General features: G+C 39.9%; 4 protein-coding genes across 4 annotated transcripts; 2 read left to right on the top strand and 2 right to left on the bottom strand.

The window, feature by feature from the left end:
- Positions 1–6130: 6130 nt before the first annotated feature.
- alg10 (ALG10 alpha-1,2-mannosyltransferase) lies at positions 6131–9829 on the bottom strand. The gene is made up of 3 exons (XM_039791710.1): positions 9477–9829; positions 8479–8676; positions 6131–8396 (listed from the first exon to the last, which is right to left on the bottom strand). Exons 1-3 carry the CDS (start codon positions 9675–9677, stop codon positions 7335–7337), a joined length of 1461 nt encoding a protein of 486 aa, XP_039647644.1. The 5' UTR covers positions 9678–9829; the 3' UTR covers positions 6131–7334.
- Positions 9830–9915: 86 nt separating this feature from the next.
- Positions 9916–11920, top strand: tprkb (Tp53rk binding protein). Its single transcript, XM_039791712.1, has 4 exons — positions 9916–10295; positions 10546–10668; positions 11264–11440; positions 11655–11920. The coding sequence occupies exons 1-4, from the start codon at positions 10155–10157 to the stop codon at positions 11739–11741; spliced, it is 528 nt and encodes a 175-aa protein (XP_039647646.1). The 5' UTR covers positions 9916–10154; the 3' UTR covers positions 11742–11920.
- A 523-nt stretch (positions 11921–12443) lies between these two features.
- Positions 12444–15422, bottom strand: srr (serine racemase). The gene is given in 8 exon segments (XM_039791713.1): positions 12444–13090; positions 13310–13399; positions 13519–13667; positions 13772–13902; positions 14267–14386; positions 14389–14465; positions 14548–14725; positions 15334–15422. Coding segments are annotated over 7 exon segments (987 nt in total). The 5' UTR covers positions 15334–15422; the 3' UTR covers positions 12444–12848.
- Positions 15423–15465: 43 nt separating this feature from the next.
- trmu (tRNA 5-methylaminomethyl-2-thiouridylate methyltransferase) lies at positions 15466–20622 on the top strand. Its single transcript, XM_039791711.1, has 11 exons — positions 15466–15672; positions 15829–15994; positions 16594–16700; positions 16872–16994; positions 17143–17315; positions 17488–17541; positions 17696–17762; positions 17935–18035; positions 18367–18511; positions 18622–18704; positions 18859–20622. Exons 1-11 carry the CDS (start codon positions 15591–15593, stop codon positions 19006–19008), a joined length of 1251 nt encoding a protein of 416 aa, XP_039647645.1. The 5' UTR covers positions 15466–15590; the 3' UTR covers positions 19009–20622.
- The last annotated feature ends 923 nt before the right edge of the window (positions 20623–21545 follow it).

Genomic DNA, 21545 nt, shown 5'->3' with positions numbered 1-21545 from the left:
TGACTAATGGTTTTTATTGCGCTTGCTGTGTTTAATCAGTAGCCACACGCACTTGCACACCCACAGAAACCTTGCCTTTGTCTCAATTAGCAGTACATATGAGACCACTTGTTCTCCCTAACTTGGCTTGATATATTATGCATCACAGCTAAGTGTTTTTTTGTGTAAGTGTGCGACCGTGTGTTTCCACCTCGGCAAACGATGCATTATGCAGTGAGACAGTAGGCAGATGCATGGGGTGCTAGGAACCTCATTGCCTTGTAAAATGAATGTGTGAGAAAGAGAAGGTCAGTGGGGAATCTGGTGAATTTCTTTTGCATTGTGTTTGTGTGTTTCATTTCTCTCCAGCCACACTTCAGGGTTTCTGAGAGTGAGTTTCCCTACATGTGAATGTGAATACATGTATGTGGGTTGACATGTGGAGCTGTGTGTGTAGAAAGCACAACTGATGTACAGTGACAGGGGTCAAGAGTGTCCAGAGTGTTGGAGGAGTTACAAGATTCATTTATATTTTTATTTATATAAATAAAATATAAATAAATAAAATATGTATGTGAATATATATATATATATATATATATATATATATATACACATACATATTATGCAAATACATATAAAGTCATATCTTCAGGATAGTTTTTTTTCATTTCAAAATATTGTCTAGTGCAATTTTCATTTGATCATGATTTTCAAACACACGCTATCTCAGACATCTTTGCTTAATTCAAGAATCAGGCTAAATGTAAAACTAGGCAAACAAATATTTTACTACTTAAATCTCACTAATCAATAATTTTATATGAACAATGGAAATAAACGACTGCATTTGAATCTTTCATCGCATTGTTTTGATTTTAAGGCCTGCAACTTCACTGTTTTGAATCTCGCCCTATCTAAAAATACTTGAAAATGAATATTTTTCCTTTCCATTAATAAACAAAATGCTGTCCACACCCTTTTGTTTTACAAAATATCTCTGTCCACACTAGAACACATAAATGACTCCAAACGCTCCCCGGGCCAGTAGGTGGCAATAAAGGCTTGGTCACGATAAGTCAAATACCAGAGAAGAAGATTCTGAGCCCGCATGAGTGAGCTTATTTACTTGTATTAACAAATTAAACAATAGTAAAACAATAGTAGCACATTTTTTTCTCTATTTATATGTATGTGATACCTATTCATTTAAGATCTTTCTGGTCATACAGTATGTGTGGATGGATGACAAGGTGGAGTTGCTGCCTACAATACTGGTAGCCATATAGTTACCATCCCTGACAGCAAGTGTGTGTGTGTGTGTGTGTGTGTGTGTGTGTGTGTGTGTGTGTGTGTGTGTGTGTGTGTGTGTGTGTGTGTGTGTGTGTGTGTGTGTGTGTGTGTGTGTGTGTGTGTGTGTGTGTGATCATGGTAAAATGTGGTCCTGGCGACAGCTGCTGTGTTGGGACTACCACAGGGGCGTTTTTGAGTATTTTGCCAGGTGTTTTTATGTCTGCGGCCACCCCTATGGCGTCACAACCATGCCCCCCCACTTTATGCCCCTGGCCAGATTTGGCCTCGCGACCGGTGTGAAATTTAAAGGGGAATATCAGTTTTCAAAAATATCTGTATATGTGTAGACAGGCTTGAATTTCCAGTTACTTATACAGGTTCAGACAGTGTGTCACAGTTACCATGTTTTTATGCTTTTTATCAAGAAATATTATCAAGTCATTTATGTTTTCTCCCATTAGCAGATTAATATGTTTGTTCTGAGCAACTTTCTCTACACAATATTGAGCTTGTATAGAATAACTTTTTTGCAGTGCAACAATCAAATGACTACATACACCAGAGAAATAATACTTTAAAGAAGCCTTAAGATGATCATGAGTCCTTATAAAAGAGAGGCATTTATGCCGAGCTCTAACTCACAGGACCCCTGTGCTCCCAGCAGAGGAGGCAGAGTGGAAAATGAAAAGGTCTCTGTTGTATCCACCCACTGTAGTCGTGATAATAATGATCAGAAATGGCATGTGCCTTGCCTTTGAAATTATGACACTGATAGTTAAAGGCGGCGCATTACTTCTTCAGCCAGCAACTGTAATAAACAGAGAAATTCAAGGAGATGATTCAGTAATACTCAGATTTGTTACACAGAACTTCAGTGCACACAATCTGAGGATGTAAATGCTGTATGCAGTTCTATTGGATGAGTTGCTGATGCCAATGTGTAGCCCTTACATACAGCTTAGTTTGTACAGAGTATCTGTTCTAATATTGTTTACACCTGTGATTTTTACAGGCTGCCAAGTATTTAAATTAATCAGGTCAGTGGGAGATAAGTCATTACATAACACTGTGAAAGTGAACTAAACTGCTTTAAAGGATTGGTCTGGTGATATTCAGTGGTTTTCTTATTGTCTATGTCAAATGTGTTTTAAAGTTCCCATATCAGACTCATTTTTAGGGTTCATACTTGTATTTGGGGTTTCTACAAGAACATGTTTACATTCTTTATTGTTCAAAAAACACATTATTTTTCTCATACTGTCTGTCTGAATATACCTGTATTCATCCTCTGTCTGAAACACTCAGTTTTAGCACATGTCTCTTTAAGCCCCCCTCCCAAAAAAGCTCAGTCTGCTCTGATTGGTCATCGTTTCCAGGTCTTCAACATCAGTGATCGTTGGCGTCTTTATTCCATCACTGCAGCTGGGGAATGACTGTAACGGTCCTCTAGCAGCACTTTCTACCAAAAATAGTATAGTTGTGACATCACAACCGTACGGAAGTTCTGACCGCTTGTTTAAAGGCACAGTTTCAGAATACAGGTTGTGTTCATTTCTCTGCGGATTGAGCATTTTGATACTTTCACAGTATTTATATAGCACCTCAACCTGCTTTGCGTGTGTGTGTGTGTGTGTGTGTGTGTGTGTGTGTGTGTGTGTGTGTGTGTGTGTGTGTGTGTGTGTGTGTGTGTGTGTGTGTGTGTTGTGTGTATGTGTATATGTGTGTATTTTGTAATTAGTGCTGCACATCTTGTATGGAAGTTAATTACTGGCAAAACTATTAAATATGCACACAACAAATTCAATAGAATCTGCAAGTCAGAAAATGCAAGCAAGTCAGATTTATCAGAGCTTTTAGAAAAGTCAGTTTCACTGTTGGAATTACAACTCAAATGTGCATTTACAAGTCGTAAACTCGTACTCCGATATGACATGGATGAAGCATTAGCCTGCAAGCTGCTATCAATAAAACATGGAAACCCTCCTTTAGTTATTAAAATAAAATTAACAATACATTTAAAAAAAGTACCTTGACACTATTTGTTTCCAGTTTGACTTGATTATGAGATTGTCTGAGTTTTTTTTTTTTACGCCGCTTTATTGCCCACTGTAGATTACTGAGTTAACCTTACCAGGAGGTCATATAGTCACTATGAATGTTTTGGTCAGACAGAAAATCATTAATTTACAATAAGAGAATATGTTGCAGATGCATTGTTGCATTTTGCCTACTTTAATAATAATAATAATAATAATAATAATACATTTTATTCATAGCGATTTAGAGCGACTGAATGCTCTAAGCCCAAAGGTGGTCAAACGGGCGGAGGGTTGAGTGAGGTATATGGAAGTGGAAGACCTGAGAGTAAAGGTGGGTGTGTTAAATGTCAAGTTTCCACCTGACCTGCCTCATTCATGGACTGTCAATCATCACTGAAACCACGCCTCTTTCCAAGCTTATATAACTCCACCCTTCAGGCCTGTGACACTCTCTTTCCCTCTAAACAAAGCAGGCAGAACAAAGAGAGGAGTGATGTGAGTCTAATGGCCTTTTTTCGTTGTAGAACACTTATATTTGGTCACATTGAATGTTATTCCTGAAAGTTTGATGTATATTGTTTGGTTTATGTTAGATTGCAGAGTGAAATCCTGTTTAAAGTTAAGAGAAAAACCAAGTACAGACTGTGGATGCATTACTGATGTAAGTCGAGCTGAATTAAACCTAATTTGTTATGATTGATTGTTCAAGGCTATTTAGATCTGTAACATTTTCTTTATATATTTATTTGTTTCGCCCATCCACCATCCATTATTCACCTGCAACCAGTGTAAACCTTTTCCCTGCATTGACAACAATAAAACCTTGGATCGGCACTGGATCCTGTGTTTAAATGTGCACACCACATCATGACGTTTTTGATGCCTTTTTTTCACAGTCCGTTTTTGCTTTTTCCAACGTTTTAAATTGTTAAATTTTTCTTTTACAAATCTTCAGCGCTTATTTCTACGTCCCATATTTTCTGATATAAAACAAAAATTGAAAACGGGTCAATGTGACCCAAAGTCTACACATGGGTTAAGAGTTTTTTCAGGGTGTGTTGATGTGAACTTTGGCTGTATCGTGAGCTAAAACCGGGTATCACTGTCACTGTGTTACGAGCAAAAGCATTAAGAGTTTGTTGTACCAACCAACGTAATAACTTAGATTAATATAGCACATTTCATGAAACCAGACGCTTCACACAAGTACAGGGGGACAAGGGAAAAGAAAATGGTAGGCCAACACAAACATGGACTAAAAGGAAAACCTCCATGCTAAATGGAAGGGGGGCGTAATTTAAAGCAACACTAGAGAACTTTTCCCGCTTCGGTCCCCCTACAGGTTGGAAGCGGAATTGTCCATTATGTCTCATTTGAACTACAGATCCGCTACCTGATCTGGCAAACTTGCATAATGTAATGTAATGGACAATTCCGCTTCCAACCTGTAGGGGGACCGAAGCGGGGAAAGTTCTCTAGTGTGGCTTTAATGTTTGGTTTTGAATCATTTCCAATCCCGTAATTGTCTCCATCTGTTGAAAGCCCAACCGAGTGGGACTCACGTTATCGTTGTCTTTCACTTTCCTTTTCCCTTTTATCTCTTTTCCCTTTTATCTCTTAGTTGTTCTTCATTTCTTTCTTTCCTGTGATTGCCCTGCCCCAGTATTAGCCATAACTACAGCAGATAACTTCTAAAATTAAAATACAATTAGGCCTATATAAAGACACTCCTGCTTCCTTTTACCTGGCTGGATACAATAACACAGACTTTTCCAGTGTTAAAATGTGTTACTGTAGAGCCGGTCTACCTGCCGCAAATCATTCTGTGACTTTGTGGAAAAAATCAGACCCGGGCAGATGCATTAATAAAAACTATATAAAAATAGTGTTCTTTTCACTGTTAGTCTCGTTTGCTGTTACAGGTCATTTAAGACCATTGTATGAAAAATGACACAGCTTTAGAAACATTAAAAAGTTACATAGTCACTTTAAGCAAAAGCCAGAATACAAAAACATTAAATACTCAAATCTATTCCAAGCAGTTCTCACCCTGAAACCAATCTGAACACAGCACATACGGTATCGCCTTCACACCGGCTCAGTGTCTGAATAGTGTAATCAACATTTGTATAATCATCCCAGTTTGACTTTATTAAAGGCTCTCCTGTGAGCTGGCCCCACGCTGCTCGATGTAATTAGCATCTCAGTCATGTTAGACAAAGCAATCATTGTGTTTCTTGTTTTCTTTTGGGCTTTCACTTCACAAAGTGAAGAAGACTATTCTAAATTACAATGTGCGACAGAGCAATCGACAATGTCAGATCCTGCAAATCAAATTTGGCAGCCTGGATTTCTTTTCGTTTTTGTCTGGCTGTAATTTCATTTCATTTGAAAGCACTGGCATTTTGTTAGTTGAGAGTTGGAAGTGGCCGACAATTTCAACAGTATGAAAACAAAAAGTCCTCAAGGCCAGTTTGACGCTAACCTTTTTAGCTTTTAATGTTTGGTTGTTACACAGGTATTGAGTTTTTCCTGTGTCACTCAGCTGTGAAAGCATCATTTAGGGGTTCAGTGTTGAATTTTTAACCAGTTTGATTGATTTACTTCACGTTTCACTGCTTGCTCGGTTTATTGGAATATCCAGCTTTGTCTTATAGCTCCCCCTAGTGGCTGATCTGTTAAGTTAGCACATTTTTATGGAAAAAAAGTTTAAAGCATTTTATTTTCCTTCTTGTATCTATTTTTTTTGGTCTTAAAGTAAAGATTTTCATGGTACATATATTTGCCAAAAGTGCTCTATAAATAAACATGACTTAAACTTTATATTGCAGGAGGAATTTTATTCAAAGCTTTACACAAGATTGTATCAACAGGGGAGCAGCATACAACTGAATGGACAGATCGTCATGATTAAATCTTATGTATTTACATAGAAAACTAACGAACAAATCAGGCACAATGAAAACAGCAAACAGAAATGGGAGACAGTAAACAATTAAACTACAAAGTACAAAAAAAATAAACTTAATGAAATACAAACACTTCTAAAGTCTGAATCACTTCCAGTGGATCTTTATGGCTTGGTCAAAGTAAAAAAGCAAGGTACAAATTTGAAGACGTGTGAATATTTTCAATTTAATTCTATAATTATAAAGTTGTCTGTGGGTCAAATGTGTCCAGCTGTGATCTCTACTGGCAAAAAGCAAAAATCTCAATCGTTACAAAAACATCCCATACAATAAAAATTCTTAACTTTACAATATGGCATTGTCATTTTTGGTCTCTTTAATAATCATATTTACATCTCGTGTCAACTGTTATTTCACCAAAGATCGATTCATAAAAATGCATACAGTATTTACATTTAAAGTACAAAACCGTTATAGCCATAGGAAAACACCACCCAGCCGCGTCAATTCCCAGAAGCCTGCCGAAAATGTTACATGATATATTAGGAGAGGGGGATAAACAGTTCAACCGAAATTTGTTTAGGCGAAGTAGAAGCAACTTTTATATACACAGTGAATTCTCAGACAGACCATTGAAACTCAGACCAGATTTTACAACACTGATTCCACCACTGTATTCTTAAGGCCAAAACCTTTAATACTTTTTAAAAATAATTCTCTTGGAATATTCTCGGTCAGTACCATGTCACTGTGAACTGATTCACAGTAAATATACAGTGCTGCTTCAGGGTGGGTGGCCTTTTTCACTGCAAACAAAACACGGCATAACTCAACCCTAAAACCCTCATCATGGAATGTTTTTTAGTTTAGTTTCACTGTCACCTGTCACGTTGAAACTAGCAATATTGATTCTCAGTGTAAGCCTATAATCTATGCCAAACACCATTTGGTTACACTGTATAAAAATGGTGAAAATAGGAGCCATTTTGAGATGTAACAGAAGCTTTTCTTTGATTTCTGAGATATTACATGTACTGTGTGGTTCCTTGGAAAAATCTTTTGATACCGACATCCTGTTGAGAGTCCGGGAACTCCTGACATCAGTCTCTTTTGTTCACCACATGAACCTCTGTGTGGCCGTGCTGTCCGGCCAGTGGAAGCTCTTACTGATGAAGATGTAAAGTGTGGCAGCATTGACCACCGTGTACAGGAGAAACTCCACAATGAGTCTGGTAAGAGAGGGGAGAGGCATGTGCAGGCGGTACATCAGATAAGGAACGATGAAGTACCTGAACTCCAGCAGCTTCTGGGGGACCGTTGCAGCCAGCAGGCACGCCAAGAACGCCAGACTCCAGAACAGTGAGCGCGACTTGAAGGAGTCCAGAAAATTCCACCCTGCAAACACGTACGCGGGGACGAGGAGAAAGCGCACCAGCTCGTGCCTCTGGAAAAGCCTTTTCCACACGTAGAAGGGGAAATGGCGGTTATCTGCCAGGAGGTACTTGTGGACGAAGGTGAACTTCCACACCAGGAGCAAGGAGACGCACGTGACGAAGAGGAAGAACAGAGGCTGCTTCTTCAGAGCCTGGAGGAAGCGAAGAGCGCGGTGGTAACAAAGCGAGACGGGGAGGGAGAAGAAGAGGGTGAAGGAGAAGAAATAGAGGAGCTGGGGGAAGTTGAGGCAGGCTTCGTGGCTCGTCCTGTCACCCACCACTATCCCATCATTCAGCACCACGAACCCCAGGAAGCCCACGCCGACCACTGCGTACGGCCAGGCCACGAGCAGCACCGCCTTCACATGACTGGGTGAGGTGAGGAACTCCAGCGTGAAAAGAACCACTTTCTTAGCTCCGCTGAATGACAGAGGGACCTGGGATGGAGGAGACTTCTCGTCCCTCTTTTTCGTATGCTCCACCCTCCAGGCCTCGTCCATTTTGGCGGCCACCAAAGTGCCTGCGCAGAAGGCCACCCAGACGATGTTGGTCTGGCGGAAGAGCACGGAGCAGACGCCGAGGAGCGCTGAGGCCTTGTGGCAGCCGTAGAGCGTCATGAGGTAGGTGAAGAGGGTGAAGAAAGTAGATCCGGCGTCGGTGTAGTAGAGGAAGTTGAAGAAGTAGAGCACAGGGAAGGTGGATAGAGACAGCGCTGAGAGGACTCTGCGCGAGGTTGTTCGTGTCTGGAAGAGAGGAAACGTGATTACAGAAAAGAAGGAAATGGCAAAGATAACTCACGCATGATCATCTTCGTCATCTGCATACCTTCTCCCTGAGGTGCAGTTTGCAGATGAGCAGATAGAGCAGGTAAAGGTTGCCGCAATTGAACAGCAGGTTGATGAAGCGCAGCATGGCCGTGGAACACACCACCTGGCCGGTCAGGTCAGCGAGCCACACCACGGGCTTGATGATTCCCACAGAGACAAGGTAGAGGCCTGGGAGAGTGGTGATCATTGGGTCCCACTGCGGAAGGATCAAAACCATGTTAGGGGCAGTCCATCAATTTTACATGCAGATTATCTGTCTTTTTTATTATCACTCTGCTTGTGAAAATAGATGTACGTTGTATTCCGTGGCTCTGGGGGATCTTTCCAAAGTCATTTGGAGATGACACACAAAGGCTGTGTTACAGGGAGTCAGGGAGCGGGAGAGTCTATAGAGCAAGTCAAGATGCATCATGGAAAATGTAGGATCTAGCTTCTTTCTTTTTTAGCTTAACCCATACTAGAAACTAGTAGTAAGTATATCTCGGCCTCTGCTGCTTCAATTTTGACCACCAGACCTATAGAAAACGCTGGAGGATCCTTGATTCAGGTGAGTTATTGCATTCATATTTTCATACCATAAAACAAAGACTATAACATGCTTTGAAATAACGTTATCAGTAGTAAAAAACGTCTAACGTTAACGTTTACATGTTCTGTGGTGAATTGGCTTGAATTTTGATTAAGAAAATCGATGAGTGCAGTGTGTATGAATGATGCTGGCTAAAGCTAGCTGCATGTAAACTACACAACTCACCACACACACACCACACACAACACACACACACACACACACACACACACACACACACACACACACACACACACACACACACTCACTAATGCCATTCTATATGTCCGACAGGGAGATTAAAAGCTCTACAAGCTGCCACATCTTTTGAAATGACAGCAGCTCTGCTGTTAGCCAACCTTAATCCGCTAAACGACGAGAGTCTCCCTTTTTAATGGCTACCGCGACTTTCAGGAAGCCACTTTTACCTCGTTGAATTTCCCATGGCAGTATTTCTGAGCTTGTGGAATATGAAAAATCTCGTCCATGTATGGCTCCCTTTGCTCCCGAGTGACTCTTGAGAACAGCAGGCAGGATATCAAAAAGTTGGTGCTGCAAAGCGCAGTGAAGATGTAGCCTTCAAATTTCTCCATGTTTGATGACGAAATCCGATGTAAAACCGAATGCATCCCAAAGCTAGCTGTAATACTGTCGTGTATACCGCATAACTCGCGTATTAAAAACCCCTGTGCAATCTCAGTTCCGAGGGAAAGTGGTTGAACTCCGTGTGCAGTATCGATACACGGGAGAGTTCGATGTTTGACAGCTGGCGGTCCGCTTTGGAAGCATGCTCGGTACGGAAACTCTGGTTTAGGTATTAGTTCCTGGTTGTGCTAAATATAGTTAAGCCTGACACTTCTATAGTAATAGTAATCACCATAATTATGTATGATACATTACAAATGACAATGCTTTAGGATATCGTTTTCTTGCGTCCGTGCAACTGTATTTAGTTTTTTTTTCCTAAAGAGGAACTTTCCTTCCAATCAGTGTCACCGTGTTATGGTTCCCCCTCGTGTACAGACCGTTCAGTCTAAGATACAGACTTTCACGGGAAACCCGGGAAATCGTGATTTTCTTAATAGTTCGTGAAGCAGTTTTCCAGCATGCATTTAACAAAAAAACTAGAGCTTTTCCCCGACCACACAGTGACTCAAATGCTTTTCAAGGAGGTCAAAAATGCAGCAGAGCTGAGACAGTGTGCGGTGGAGGGTAAAATAAATGGTGCCTTGATCAACCCAACGATGGTGAGACATTTTTATTCAGCTTTAACTACGTTTTATCAAACTTGTATGTGCATTTAGGCATGTTCCTATGTATATTTATTAGCTAACTAAAGCATTGCTTTCCGCACAGAACTATATATATATATATATATATATTGTAACTTACATTTTTATTAAGTTTTCAAATGCATATAGAGGCACAGCACTATAATGGGAAGTGAAAAGGTGCCAGTGGAACTGTGGCGATCAGACTTTATTTTTTTTCGTTTAGCTGGTGGATCCTTTCCAAGTGCTGGTAGCTGTCAACAAGGCTGTTAACTTACAGAAAATTGGGAAAATGAAGACAAGAAGTTTATACTCAGAAATAATCTTCAACCTGTCACCTACTAATAATGTAAGTAACCAAAACTTTATTTTCTTTATATCATTATCCAATTCTTGGTCTAAAAATGCATCTTTAAAGCCTATAATGTACCAAACCTTTATCACGTTAGACATGTGGGAATATTTGTTGCTTTCAACATTGCTAATTGCAGATGCACGTTTAGATATTTACAGATGGAATGGAAATGTATTCAAATTTGTTGCAAGTATGCTTGCTGTTGATAGGAGCATCTGATAAATAAATAAAAAGTATACTTTGTATTGATCCCCAGTGAGGAAATTACAATTGTATACTCTGTTTGTTAGAACACACTACACACAGGCCTGAAATACACAGACATGCTCAGGTCCTATACATGCACAAATGGAGAGATGTCAGGGTGGGAGTAGGGGGTCGGTGGCTTGCTCAAAAGCACCTTGGCAGAGCCCAGGAGATGAACTGGCATCTCTCCAGCTACCAGTCCACACTCCGTACTGTGGTCCGTACGGGGACTTGAACCAGTGACCCTCAGGTTCCCTACGGACTGAGCTACTGCCACCCGATGCACATGAATGAACTCCTAACAAAAATGAATTATATCATTTATACGCCTTCCCTAATACAGATCTCCGAGGCGTTCAAAAGGTTTGGGAGCTCTGATGGCGATGACTCTGTCCTGGTGGTCTTGGTTCACAACAAAGATGAGTCACAGCTTGTGTCAGACATCACAGCCAGGGTGAGCGGACGCCAGGTTCCAGCAGAAGAGATCTCCTCGCTGACAGACCACGCAAAAATCAAAAAGGTTCTCCATCTCTGCCTTAATTTTATGTGACTCATTCCATGTAATCAGGTGTGTGTGTGTGTGTGTGTGTTGCTAGGACATTTTTAGAGAAAGGCTGAAAGTGATAAGTTGTCTGCTTCATTCAAAAATGTGAACTGACACCTATGGCCGTACTTACTAAATGGATTTCCATGGCATCTCTTTTAACCTTACCCCTTTGTTGCCTTTGTTTCAGCTGTTTAAAGTCACAGCGCAGGAGGAGAAGTGTGGAACTCTACTTGATGCAGTTGTATGCAGGATGGCCATCAAGGACGTCATGTAGCTGTGACAGGAAAAAGGACTGGAACAGGACTTATAAAAAAATGGTTGCCTTTTTTCATATGAGATGTGAATTGATATAAATGGCTTTCCTGCAGTTGCTGTTATTTCACCACATTGTGAAGTCTCAAAACATGTAAACATGTTCTTTTGTGCAAAGAAAATGTATGTTGTTTTCATAGACTATACTTGTCTTTTCTCCTGCTTACATTTTCTATATTATTGTTTGACTAGAAATTTGAGAGGCAGTTGGGGAAGTCTTAACACTTTTTTTTTTTTTTAGTGTCATTTCAAGTTCCCACAGACACTTTTCATGCTGCGTCATTACTTTGAACCTTTTTGGTGACAGTTATTTGTCTCTTTTTTGACAGTAGGGGACAGTGATGTAAAGCTGGTCTCATGCCAGCAGTTGGTGAATAATGAATCTAAAATGCTCTGGGCCAAATATCTGCCAGATCTCAAGAGGATAAAAAAAATTATATATATATATATATATATATATATATATATATATATATATATATACTATATATATATATATATATATATATATATAAATCCACAACGACATGAAAGAATCAGTCAAACCCTGTCAGCACAAGAATATTAAATGTACTGGTTGTCTAAAACATTTTGATGCAGCTTTGTTCTTTTAAATCACCCTAAATTACCTTTTGTTATAATATATCAAGCGTAGGGATGCTAAAATTCTCTAACCAATAGAAATGTAAAATGTCACAGCATTACTTAACTTGCACCTGGATGTTTACTTTTTATTCACTTTCATTCAGTTTTTTTTTTTGACTCTTAATGAAATGAGATTTTGGAGGTGTTTATTAAAACACACACTGGAACAAACAAAATTACATTGAAATGAAATGTATATTGATCGACTTGAGATTGTGGCACTTAAAATACTCTTCTAGAGAGTTTGGTTATAAAAAATGAATGTTAATTTCATCATGATTCATCTGCACTTCCCAAACAAGTATTCTGTTACAACAGAGACTTCCTCATAAAGTTAGTTGTACTGATAACATTTTGACCTGAATAGATTTTCATCTTCACAGTGTTACTCTAAGAAAAGTCACATTATGGTAGTGCACATTCGTCAGTCTGGGAAGTTGGTAAGCTCGTCTTTTCCGATGTTGCCTCCGCTGAGGATGCACACCACGTTCTTCCCCTCCAGCTCGGGTATCTTGTTGTTAACGATTGCAGCGAACGCAGCAGAGCCCGACGGCTCCACCACAAGTCCAGACCGGTAGAGGGTGGACACGGCCGCCTTGATCTCTTCATCGTTTATAAGGACAATACCCTCCACATAACGCTGACACAACTCAAAGGGCAGTGTGCCTGGGATGCAAAGAAAATGAGAGACACAAATTACAACAGTCACAGTAAGAAATTCTTCACTCTAAAAGTATTACTCTTGTAGCAATTTCTCAGGAAATGCCAGACGATAAGATTTATACCTGCATCCTTCACAGAGTAAAGAACATACTTCTAATAACCGAGTCTAATTTAAAGCAATGGAGAGAAAGATTGAGAGAAACAACTTTCGTGATACAGTACCTGCAAAAGGTGGTGCAAGTCCTGAGGCAATGCTCTGGGAGTCCATGCCCACTGGCTTCTTCTCAATGAAACTTTTGTACATGGTGCAGGCTGAGTTAAAACAGAAAAATAACAAGCCCAAAATTCACTGAGCTGCTGGGATACGTGGTGGCTCTTCACGTGAAGGAAATACTGCAGGTGATGCTTTTACTCGTCTGCGTTAGTTTTACCTCCTTCTGGTTCCACGCCGTAGATTCTGGTCTTATCACAGCCTGACAGTTTGATGGCAGCAGCTACACCTGCCAGCAGTCCCCCTCCACCACAGCACACCACCACCACATCAGGCTCAGGCATCACCTCCAGAACTTCCATACCTAGACTGGACCGAGCACACACGGACCACCCACACACGCACACACAGGTTTAGTTCTAATAGATGGAAGTTTGAATAATCCAGAATGCACTGTCAGCCCTTGAGTGTACCTGGCATGTCCTGCTATTAGATCCAAATCATCATAGGAGTGCAGGAAGGTCATGTTCTCCTCCTGAACACAGCGGTTCACCACATTCATCAGACAGGAGGTAGGAACCCGCTCCACCTCCACCCCGAAACTCTTGAGGACGAAAAGGACACTTTCATTACAGAGCAGAACTGCAACCAGGGTACAAAATTAGCACCATCTACTAGCCAAATGCTGGTGAAATATGTAAGTGGCTGGTAGATTTGCTTTACTCACCAGCCAAAACAAAACTATTGTAATTTATTAAATGGCTGGTAAAATTTGAACATTTTGTGGTTGAAAAAAAAAAAAAAAAAAAAAAAAAAAAAAGAAAAAAAAAAAAAAAATTATTTTTATTTTAATAAAAAAAAAAAAAAAAAACAAAAAAAAAAAAAAAAAAAAAAAAAAAAAAAAAAAAAAAAAAAAACACCCCCCCCCCCCACAACATTTTTTTTTTTTTTTTCTGGGAAAAAAAAACAACCCCCAGGAAGAAGGGGGGGGGGGGGGGGGGGGGGGGGCCGGGGCCCCCCCCCCCTTTTTTTTTACCCTTTTTTTTTTTTTCCCTCCCCCACCCCTTCCCATAGTTCCCATTTTTCTTTTCGCAGACATGGTGACAAAATGACCTCCCTTCGGTCTCCTGGCAAACTGATTGGCCACTCCTCTGATCTTGAACGACCCTGTCAATTAAAAGTGAGACAATTCTTAAGTGATGAGGCGAGATGTGGCTATGTGAGATGAATCAAAGTGGTTACGCCCAACCAGTTCTCTGCATGTTTTCCAATTTGATGTGGATGTTGCAGTGGATGTCGAGAGGCAGGGTTGTCTGGCACCAGGGGATCATGGGAGTGTTGATGACACCCAGGGGGCTGCTTCTCACCACCTCCCTGGCTTCCCTCAGCAGATCCAATGTGAGGCCTTCTTCAGAAAACTCACCCATCTGTGTAAGAACACACACAATTTAATATCAGTAATACATTTGCATTGTGAAGCCACCACTTTGGCTGATAAACATAGGCCTATGCATTTAATAAATGGTCTATATAATAATAAGTAACGTTACTCATTTGGTATAGATAGATAGATAGATAGATAGCTAGATAGATAGATAGATAGATACCTTCAAGATCCCAGTAGCTTACAGATATCAAACACAACATTCACAACAGGATGATAAAAAAGCAAATCCACATGAATAGCATGGACAATAAAATAAAAAATACTAAATAAAATTTAAAAAGCGTAGATTAGAGTTGCTTTTCACATCTATTTTTATAGGATTTTACATCTGCCTTTAACACCACCCTAACTCATTCATTTTGTGTACAAAAACGAATAATATTGTGAATAGTTAATTAGCTAGCTAGCTACTGTTTTTGAATTTTAGCCCCTTATATGCTACTGACGTTACGTTAGCAGTCCATGCACCCATACAGATTTATTAAGAAAAGCCAATATACGTTGAATTACAAAACCTACTTTTTTCAAAAGACTCGTCAAGTAAACCAAAAATATATATTTTGTGCATGAGGCTTATTTCCCACTGACCTTATTATTTGTTTGAAATTTTCCGTTACTTTAAAAAGTGATTTACCGTAATGTTTACGGTGTTACGTTTTTTGCGGCTCCCAGTCCCACCAGCAAAATAGTTCCGTTTGAAACGTGTTTCAAGTCGGACGTTTTTATTAAACGGGCCTCAAACATGGCTGCTCCTTGAAGTGTATATATCTATGCTTGAAGTGACAATGGAGACTTTTTTTTGTTATATAAGAAAATAGTATTAACACTATTTGTAGTTTTAAAAAATGGGTTTTATTAGGCACGTCGTGTGCGCCATGTCCGGCGGCGTTGACAGCTCTGTCGCGGCGTTGTTACTAAAGAGAAGTGGTGAGAAAAAAAAACGGTCATGTCTGACAAATCTACACAGAAACACACTTGAACTGGCTTGTTCATGTTACGCGGTTAGCTAACCATTTACAACCGCTCTACTTGAATACATAACGTGTCAGAAACGCAGTTATTTGTTCTCTCTTCCATGTGAAGGTTACAGTGTAACAGGAGTTTTCATGAAGAACTGGGACTCCCTGGATGAGAGAGGGGTGTGTACCACAGAGAAAGACTGTGAGGACGCCTACAGAGTGTGTCAGACCCTGGACATCCCCTTCCATCAAGTGTCCTATGTCAAAGAGTACTGGCATGAGGTTTTCAGGTATTGGTCGCTTAATGTATAAATAATACACTTATTTATTGTATAACTCTTTAAAGGTCCAATGACATGGTGCTCTTTGGATGCTTTTATATAGACCTCAGTGGTCCCCTAATACTGTATCTGAAGTCTCTTTCCTGAAATTCAGCCTTGGTGCAGAATTACAGCCACAAGAGCCAGTCCCACAATGAGCTTTCCTTAGTATGTGCCATTTCTGTGTCTGTAGCTATTGAGGAAGAGAGAGGGGAGGGGGGGTGTGTGGCCTTGACCAACTGCCACTTTGCTTGTTTGAAAGCCATGATGTCTCTCTCTCATGGGTGGGCCAAATTCTCTGGGCGGGCAAAGCAGAGAAAGGGGAGGTAACCTTCCTCCTTATGACCTCATAAGGAGGAGATTCCAGTTTGGCCCATCTGAGCTTTCATTTTCTCAAAGGCAGAGCAGGATACCCAGGGCTCGGTTTACACCTATCACCATTTCTAGGCACTGGGAGATCATAGACAGGCTGGGGGAACTCACATTAATGTTAAAAAACCTCATAAAGTGAAATTTTCATGCCATGGGACCTTTAATGTGAATGTCAAATCTGTCTTTTCCACTTTTAGTAAACTATTGAAGGAATACGAGAAGGGGAGGACGCCCAACCCAGATATACTATGCAACAAGCACATCAAATTCAACCATTTCCACAAGTATGCTATCAACACTCTGGGTATGTAATCATAATGTGGTTATACACTGACATAAACTCAGTCCAAGCAGCGTAACATCTGTTTAACTTGTTTATTTTTTGGGACGGGAAAGCAGTGGGTGGTAGTTTGAGATATGATGATTGAATTAAAAATAGCGCGGTTTAATTTGCGTTGTGCTTTTGTTTACTAAGGTGCTGATGCCATGGCAACAGGCCACTACGCCAGGACGTCTCAGGAAGACGAAGAGGTTTTCCAACAGACACCCATAGCGCCGCCGATCACTCTTTTTAGAAATCGGTTTGAGATTAGAAATCGTAAGTTTGATCTAAGTTTGCAACTGTTTCCCTCGTTTATTGCTTTTTAAAATCTATTTCATGCTGCTCTTGGAGGGAAATTATACCTCAACACTAGCTTTAAGATCAAAACATCTAACAATCTTTTTTTCTCTTCCCTCTGCCTCAGCGGTGAGGTTGTACAAAGGAGCAGATCTCCTCAAAGACCAAACCTTCTTCCTCAGTCAGATCTCCCAGGATGCCTTACGACAAACCATGTTCCCATTGGCCGGACTCACCAAAGAGTTTGTTAAGAAGATTGCTGCTGAGGCAGGGTTTCACCATGTGCTGAAGAAAAAAGAGGTACACACACACACACACACACACACACACACACACACACACACACACACACACACACACACACACACACACACACACAATAAAGAAATACATTTAATCAATATTTATTACAAATAGGGATATATATATATATTCACATTGTATGTTAACAGTAAACCTGACGTCTTTCCAGAGCATGGGCATCTGCTTCATTGGAGAGAGAAACTTTGAAAACTTTATTTTGGAGGTAAAAATTTAAATGTATTTGTTCTGCATTACAATTTGGCTAATGTAACTTGTTTTCTTTATTTTTCCTTCTCCGTTGTTTCTGATGAGTTCAAAAGCTATCATTTATTAAGAGATACATGTAAACCTATACTGTTTTTTTTTTCTGTTCCCAGTATCTGGAACCTAAACCAGGGAACTTTGTCTCCATTGAAGACGGGGCTGTCATGGGAACACACAATGGTATGTTTGTGGTTTTTGATGTTCTCAAATTGTGAACTGTGAATTCTAACAAAATGAAGAACTGGTATGCCACTTTTACATTACCAGACAGACCGGATGTGACTTAAAACAACTCATAGTGTAATTCCTGCCCCTATTCTTGTCATTTTCCTATATGTCTGTGTCTATCCAGGCTGGTTCACTCTGACACTGGGCCAGAGGGCGAGAATTGGAGGGCAGAGAGACCCCTGGTTTGTGGTGGACAAAGACATTGCTACTGGAGATGTGTTTGTGGTAAGAAAGTGTGTCTGTGTTGTTAAAGTGGGTGAATTCGTCTTTCTTTCTTGACACATTTGTCGGAGCCGCTGTATGTTGTCTGTTTCTTATTCCCAAGCACTATTTAATGCTGCATTCATAAAATATAGTCGATAATGTGTAATGCCCATTAATCTGTTGAGGAGCCAGCACAAGGATGGCCACATCACAGTGTTTTATGTTGTTTGTCCCTTGATTGGAATGCTCAATACCATTTAGGATTCACTTTTTTTAAGGTGTAGTCAGGTGTGCAACACTGATTGAAACCTGACCAATTTCTGCCATAATCTGTAAATTTCTGCCCACTCAGGCTCCAACTACCAATCACCCAGCTCTTTTCCGTGACACGGTGCGAACGGAACGCTTCCACTGGGTAACAGTTGACCCACCTCCTGAACTAGTCAAGACCCATATGATGGATTGTCATTTCCGCTTCATCCACCAGATGCCGCTCAGTGAGTTTCCTGTTATCAGTGCCTGTACACTGATGAATGAGAGGCAGTGAAATGCAGGCAATACATTTATGTTTCCTGAACATAAAATACCACTTTTTTGTGATATTCAGCTCCCTGTACAGTGACACTCAACATGAACGGCTCTTTGTGGATCTCACTCTCCCAGCCAATCAGAGCTCTGACACCTGGACAGGTAACAGCTAACACACAGAATACAGTGTAATTGCATAGGCATATGCTGTTACACCAGTTATAATGCCAAAAGACTTGAAAATATACACACAGTTCCTCTTTGTTACTGTAGGAGTATACATGTATGTATGTCGTTCTTTCCATTCCTCCCCCAGTTTGCTGTGCTCTACAAAGGAGACGAGTGTCTGGGTAGTGGGAAGATCGTACAACTGGGGCCCAGTGAATACACACTCCAGCAGGGCAGAGAACGCTTGGCAGCAGCCGCGCAGCACGGGGAGCAGCAGACGCCTGAACCAGCCAGCTGAGATGAGCTCACAGACGGCCGTGGTGGAAATGAGCTCTGTCCGGTACATTAGGTAGAGCACACTGTTCATGAAAATAAACCGTCTCTTAGACGTGGCTCTACGGCAGAGGGCCTGTTCTGGAGGCCATATTAGAAACTGTAAACGGGTGTTTGTTTTTAAATGCATATTGATAAAACAAGGACAAAAGGGTTACTCTCTGCTCTGTTTTTAGTATTTTGTGTTTAGACACTGAGAGGTTATCTGTGAGCTGCTCTGAACCATCTGCATCCAGGCCAAAGTGTGTTTTTTGAGTGTAGACTAGATGGTAATAAGTTTACTAACCAACAGTAATCTCATTTAAAAAAAATGAATCAAGCTTTTCCGTCTATTTACTGTTATATATATCATTAGATCGACAACGACACAGGTACAGTATGTCTGTTTCTGCTTGTGATATACACGGGGTTGCCATTATTTATACTTCAGCAATCCTCCATTGAACGTTCACGGTGTCATTAGGTCAGCCATTATGCATTGCAAAGACCTTTCACCTTGACGTAATGGTAATAAAGGCAAGACATTCATATACTTGATCTGGAATTTAAGAGGTGCTGGATGTATTTTCAGTTGCCACAATTGTGGTTATCCTTTGGAATTGAAGTTGTCATATCTAAAACTAAAATCAAGCTCACTTTTAAAAAAAGTATTCAGCTCTAAAATGATTTAGCAGATGGAAAACAATCCATAAAGCTAATGTTTTATTTGGAGAGTTTTTGTCTTATAGTACTCAATGTTATGACCTGTGGTCTGTAAGAAAGGTCTTTTTCAAGGATGCTCGTAGTCTGAGCCCTTTACTGTTTTCTTTATTGCAGTTGTAGGAAACCTGTGAGTGACCCTGGGAAATGGAGGCTTACTGTAGGAGAGTGGTGGGATTTGACTCTAAGCTAGCAGGGGGTTACTTGTGGGTCAAGACATGGTGGACACATTTTTTTTGCCCATCTTATCTGTGAATGAAAGCGTCCCTGATATTCTCTTGTTTGTCCAGTATAACGTGATTCAAACTTTCCGTTTACTGTAGCTTTTCCTGTCATCTCTAAGGCTGCTCATGTTGTTCATGAAGTTCCCTCCTGTCCTTTACCTTTCCTTCTGATTGACTGTAACTCCTGTTCACCCTGCCTCTGTGCCAACGGCACATCTACTGAACAGTACGTTGGTGATTGATGTTAATCTATGACTCTACTTGGTTCTTTGAATCATTCTCATTTTCTTTTTGTTTGTTAATTGATTAATTAAGTTTACGCTTTAGTACTAAAGTAGAAACAAAGTACAGAGTAGTTACTCTGCACCCTTATGTTTTCTCCTCTAAGGAGAAGTGATGTACAAGAGTGGTATTGGTCGACAGGATAAATCATTGCCTAGAAACATGCCAAGTTAACAAACATTTGCAACAGAATATGATTTAATAAAACGTATTTGTTATACACGCAAGTCACATATTTGAGAGAGATAATTCAATTGTTCTATATAGTTAAAAAGGCAATGGAATTCTTTATACAAGTGCCTTTCTCTAAATGGTGTTGTAACTACTGTAAATACCTGAACATTTACAAATAAGAGAATAAACCTTATAAATGACGTGTTGACTTATTTTTCATTGGAATGCATACCTAAATATTCTCTCCAGTCGTTACATACTTGAGAAAAAGACAGTAGGGCATTGGTTGCCCTACCGTTATTGAACCACAGGGGGGCGCTATTGTACAAGATTAACCTCAAGGTTGAACCTGTTCTCGAGTCAGCATTGTTGTGCACAATCAGCATACTGTATATTCTTATGAATCCTAATGACAGTCACGGCAGAGTTTAATTATACAAATTTGACCCCATCATATTGTCTGTTTCCCAGAAGAGAATTAGATTTTCTACATTTAAAAAAAGTTTACCTGTTCGTCATCTGTCATAAAACTTTTTTTTTGTGGGGAAAACCAAATGGGATTAGAATACAGAGAACATAAAGGCTCAAAACACGAAATGTTTTACTGCAGTACATTAAACAAAATGATGAAAAGAAAGAATAAATTGTTAGGTGTTATCTAATATTTTTCATTATTAGATAAAAAAAAAGCTTGTTTAGAGGAAGCCATGCTTATTTTCTGAGATGCTCTGCTAAAATGATTACAGTGTAATGACCATTCAACAGGTCTCACCATGGAGAACACAACCATGTGTTGATTAAAAAAGTAATAGTTAACAAATAGTTTGTTTTATAAGGCAGTAACATTAGTTATTTAAATGAGAATAAACTCTGTCCTTTTTATTACATTGACAGAACCATCTTACTGGAGTTGTTTGACATGTCAACATCATATTTATTTTTACTTTTTTTAATTTATTTTTTTTAATTCTGGCCTTGAAGTCTTAGTTCATCTTCTTTGTCTTTTTCATGCATCATCAGTGCTTGCAACCACTTAAACATGTATGAATTGAAGAGGGAGCGACATTCAAACACGCATTAGGAATTTTACCCAGCTCTCACCCTATTGTAATAACAATGCACT

Source organism: Perca fluviatilis, chromosome 23 (assembly GCF_010015445.1).
Source record: "Perca fluviatilis chromosome 23, GENO_Pfluv_1.0, whole genome shotgun sequence".
NCBI classification, from domain to species: Eukaryota; Metazoa; Chordata; class Actinopteri; order Perciformes; family Percidae; genus Perca; species Perca fluviatilis.
Note: the sequence above shows the minus strand (reverse complement) of the source record. Positions and strands in the feature narration are given on the sequence as shown.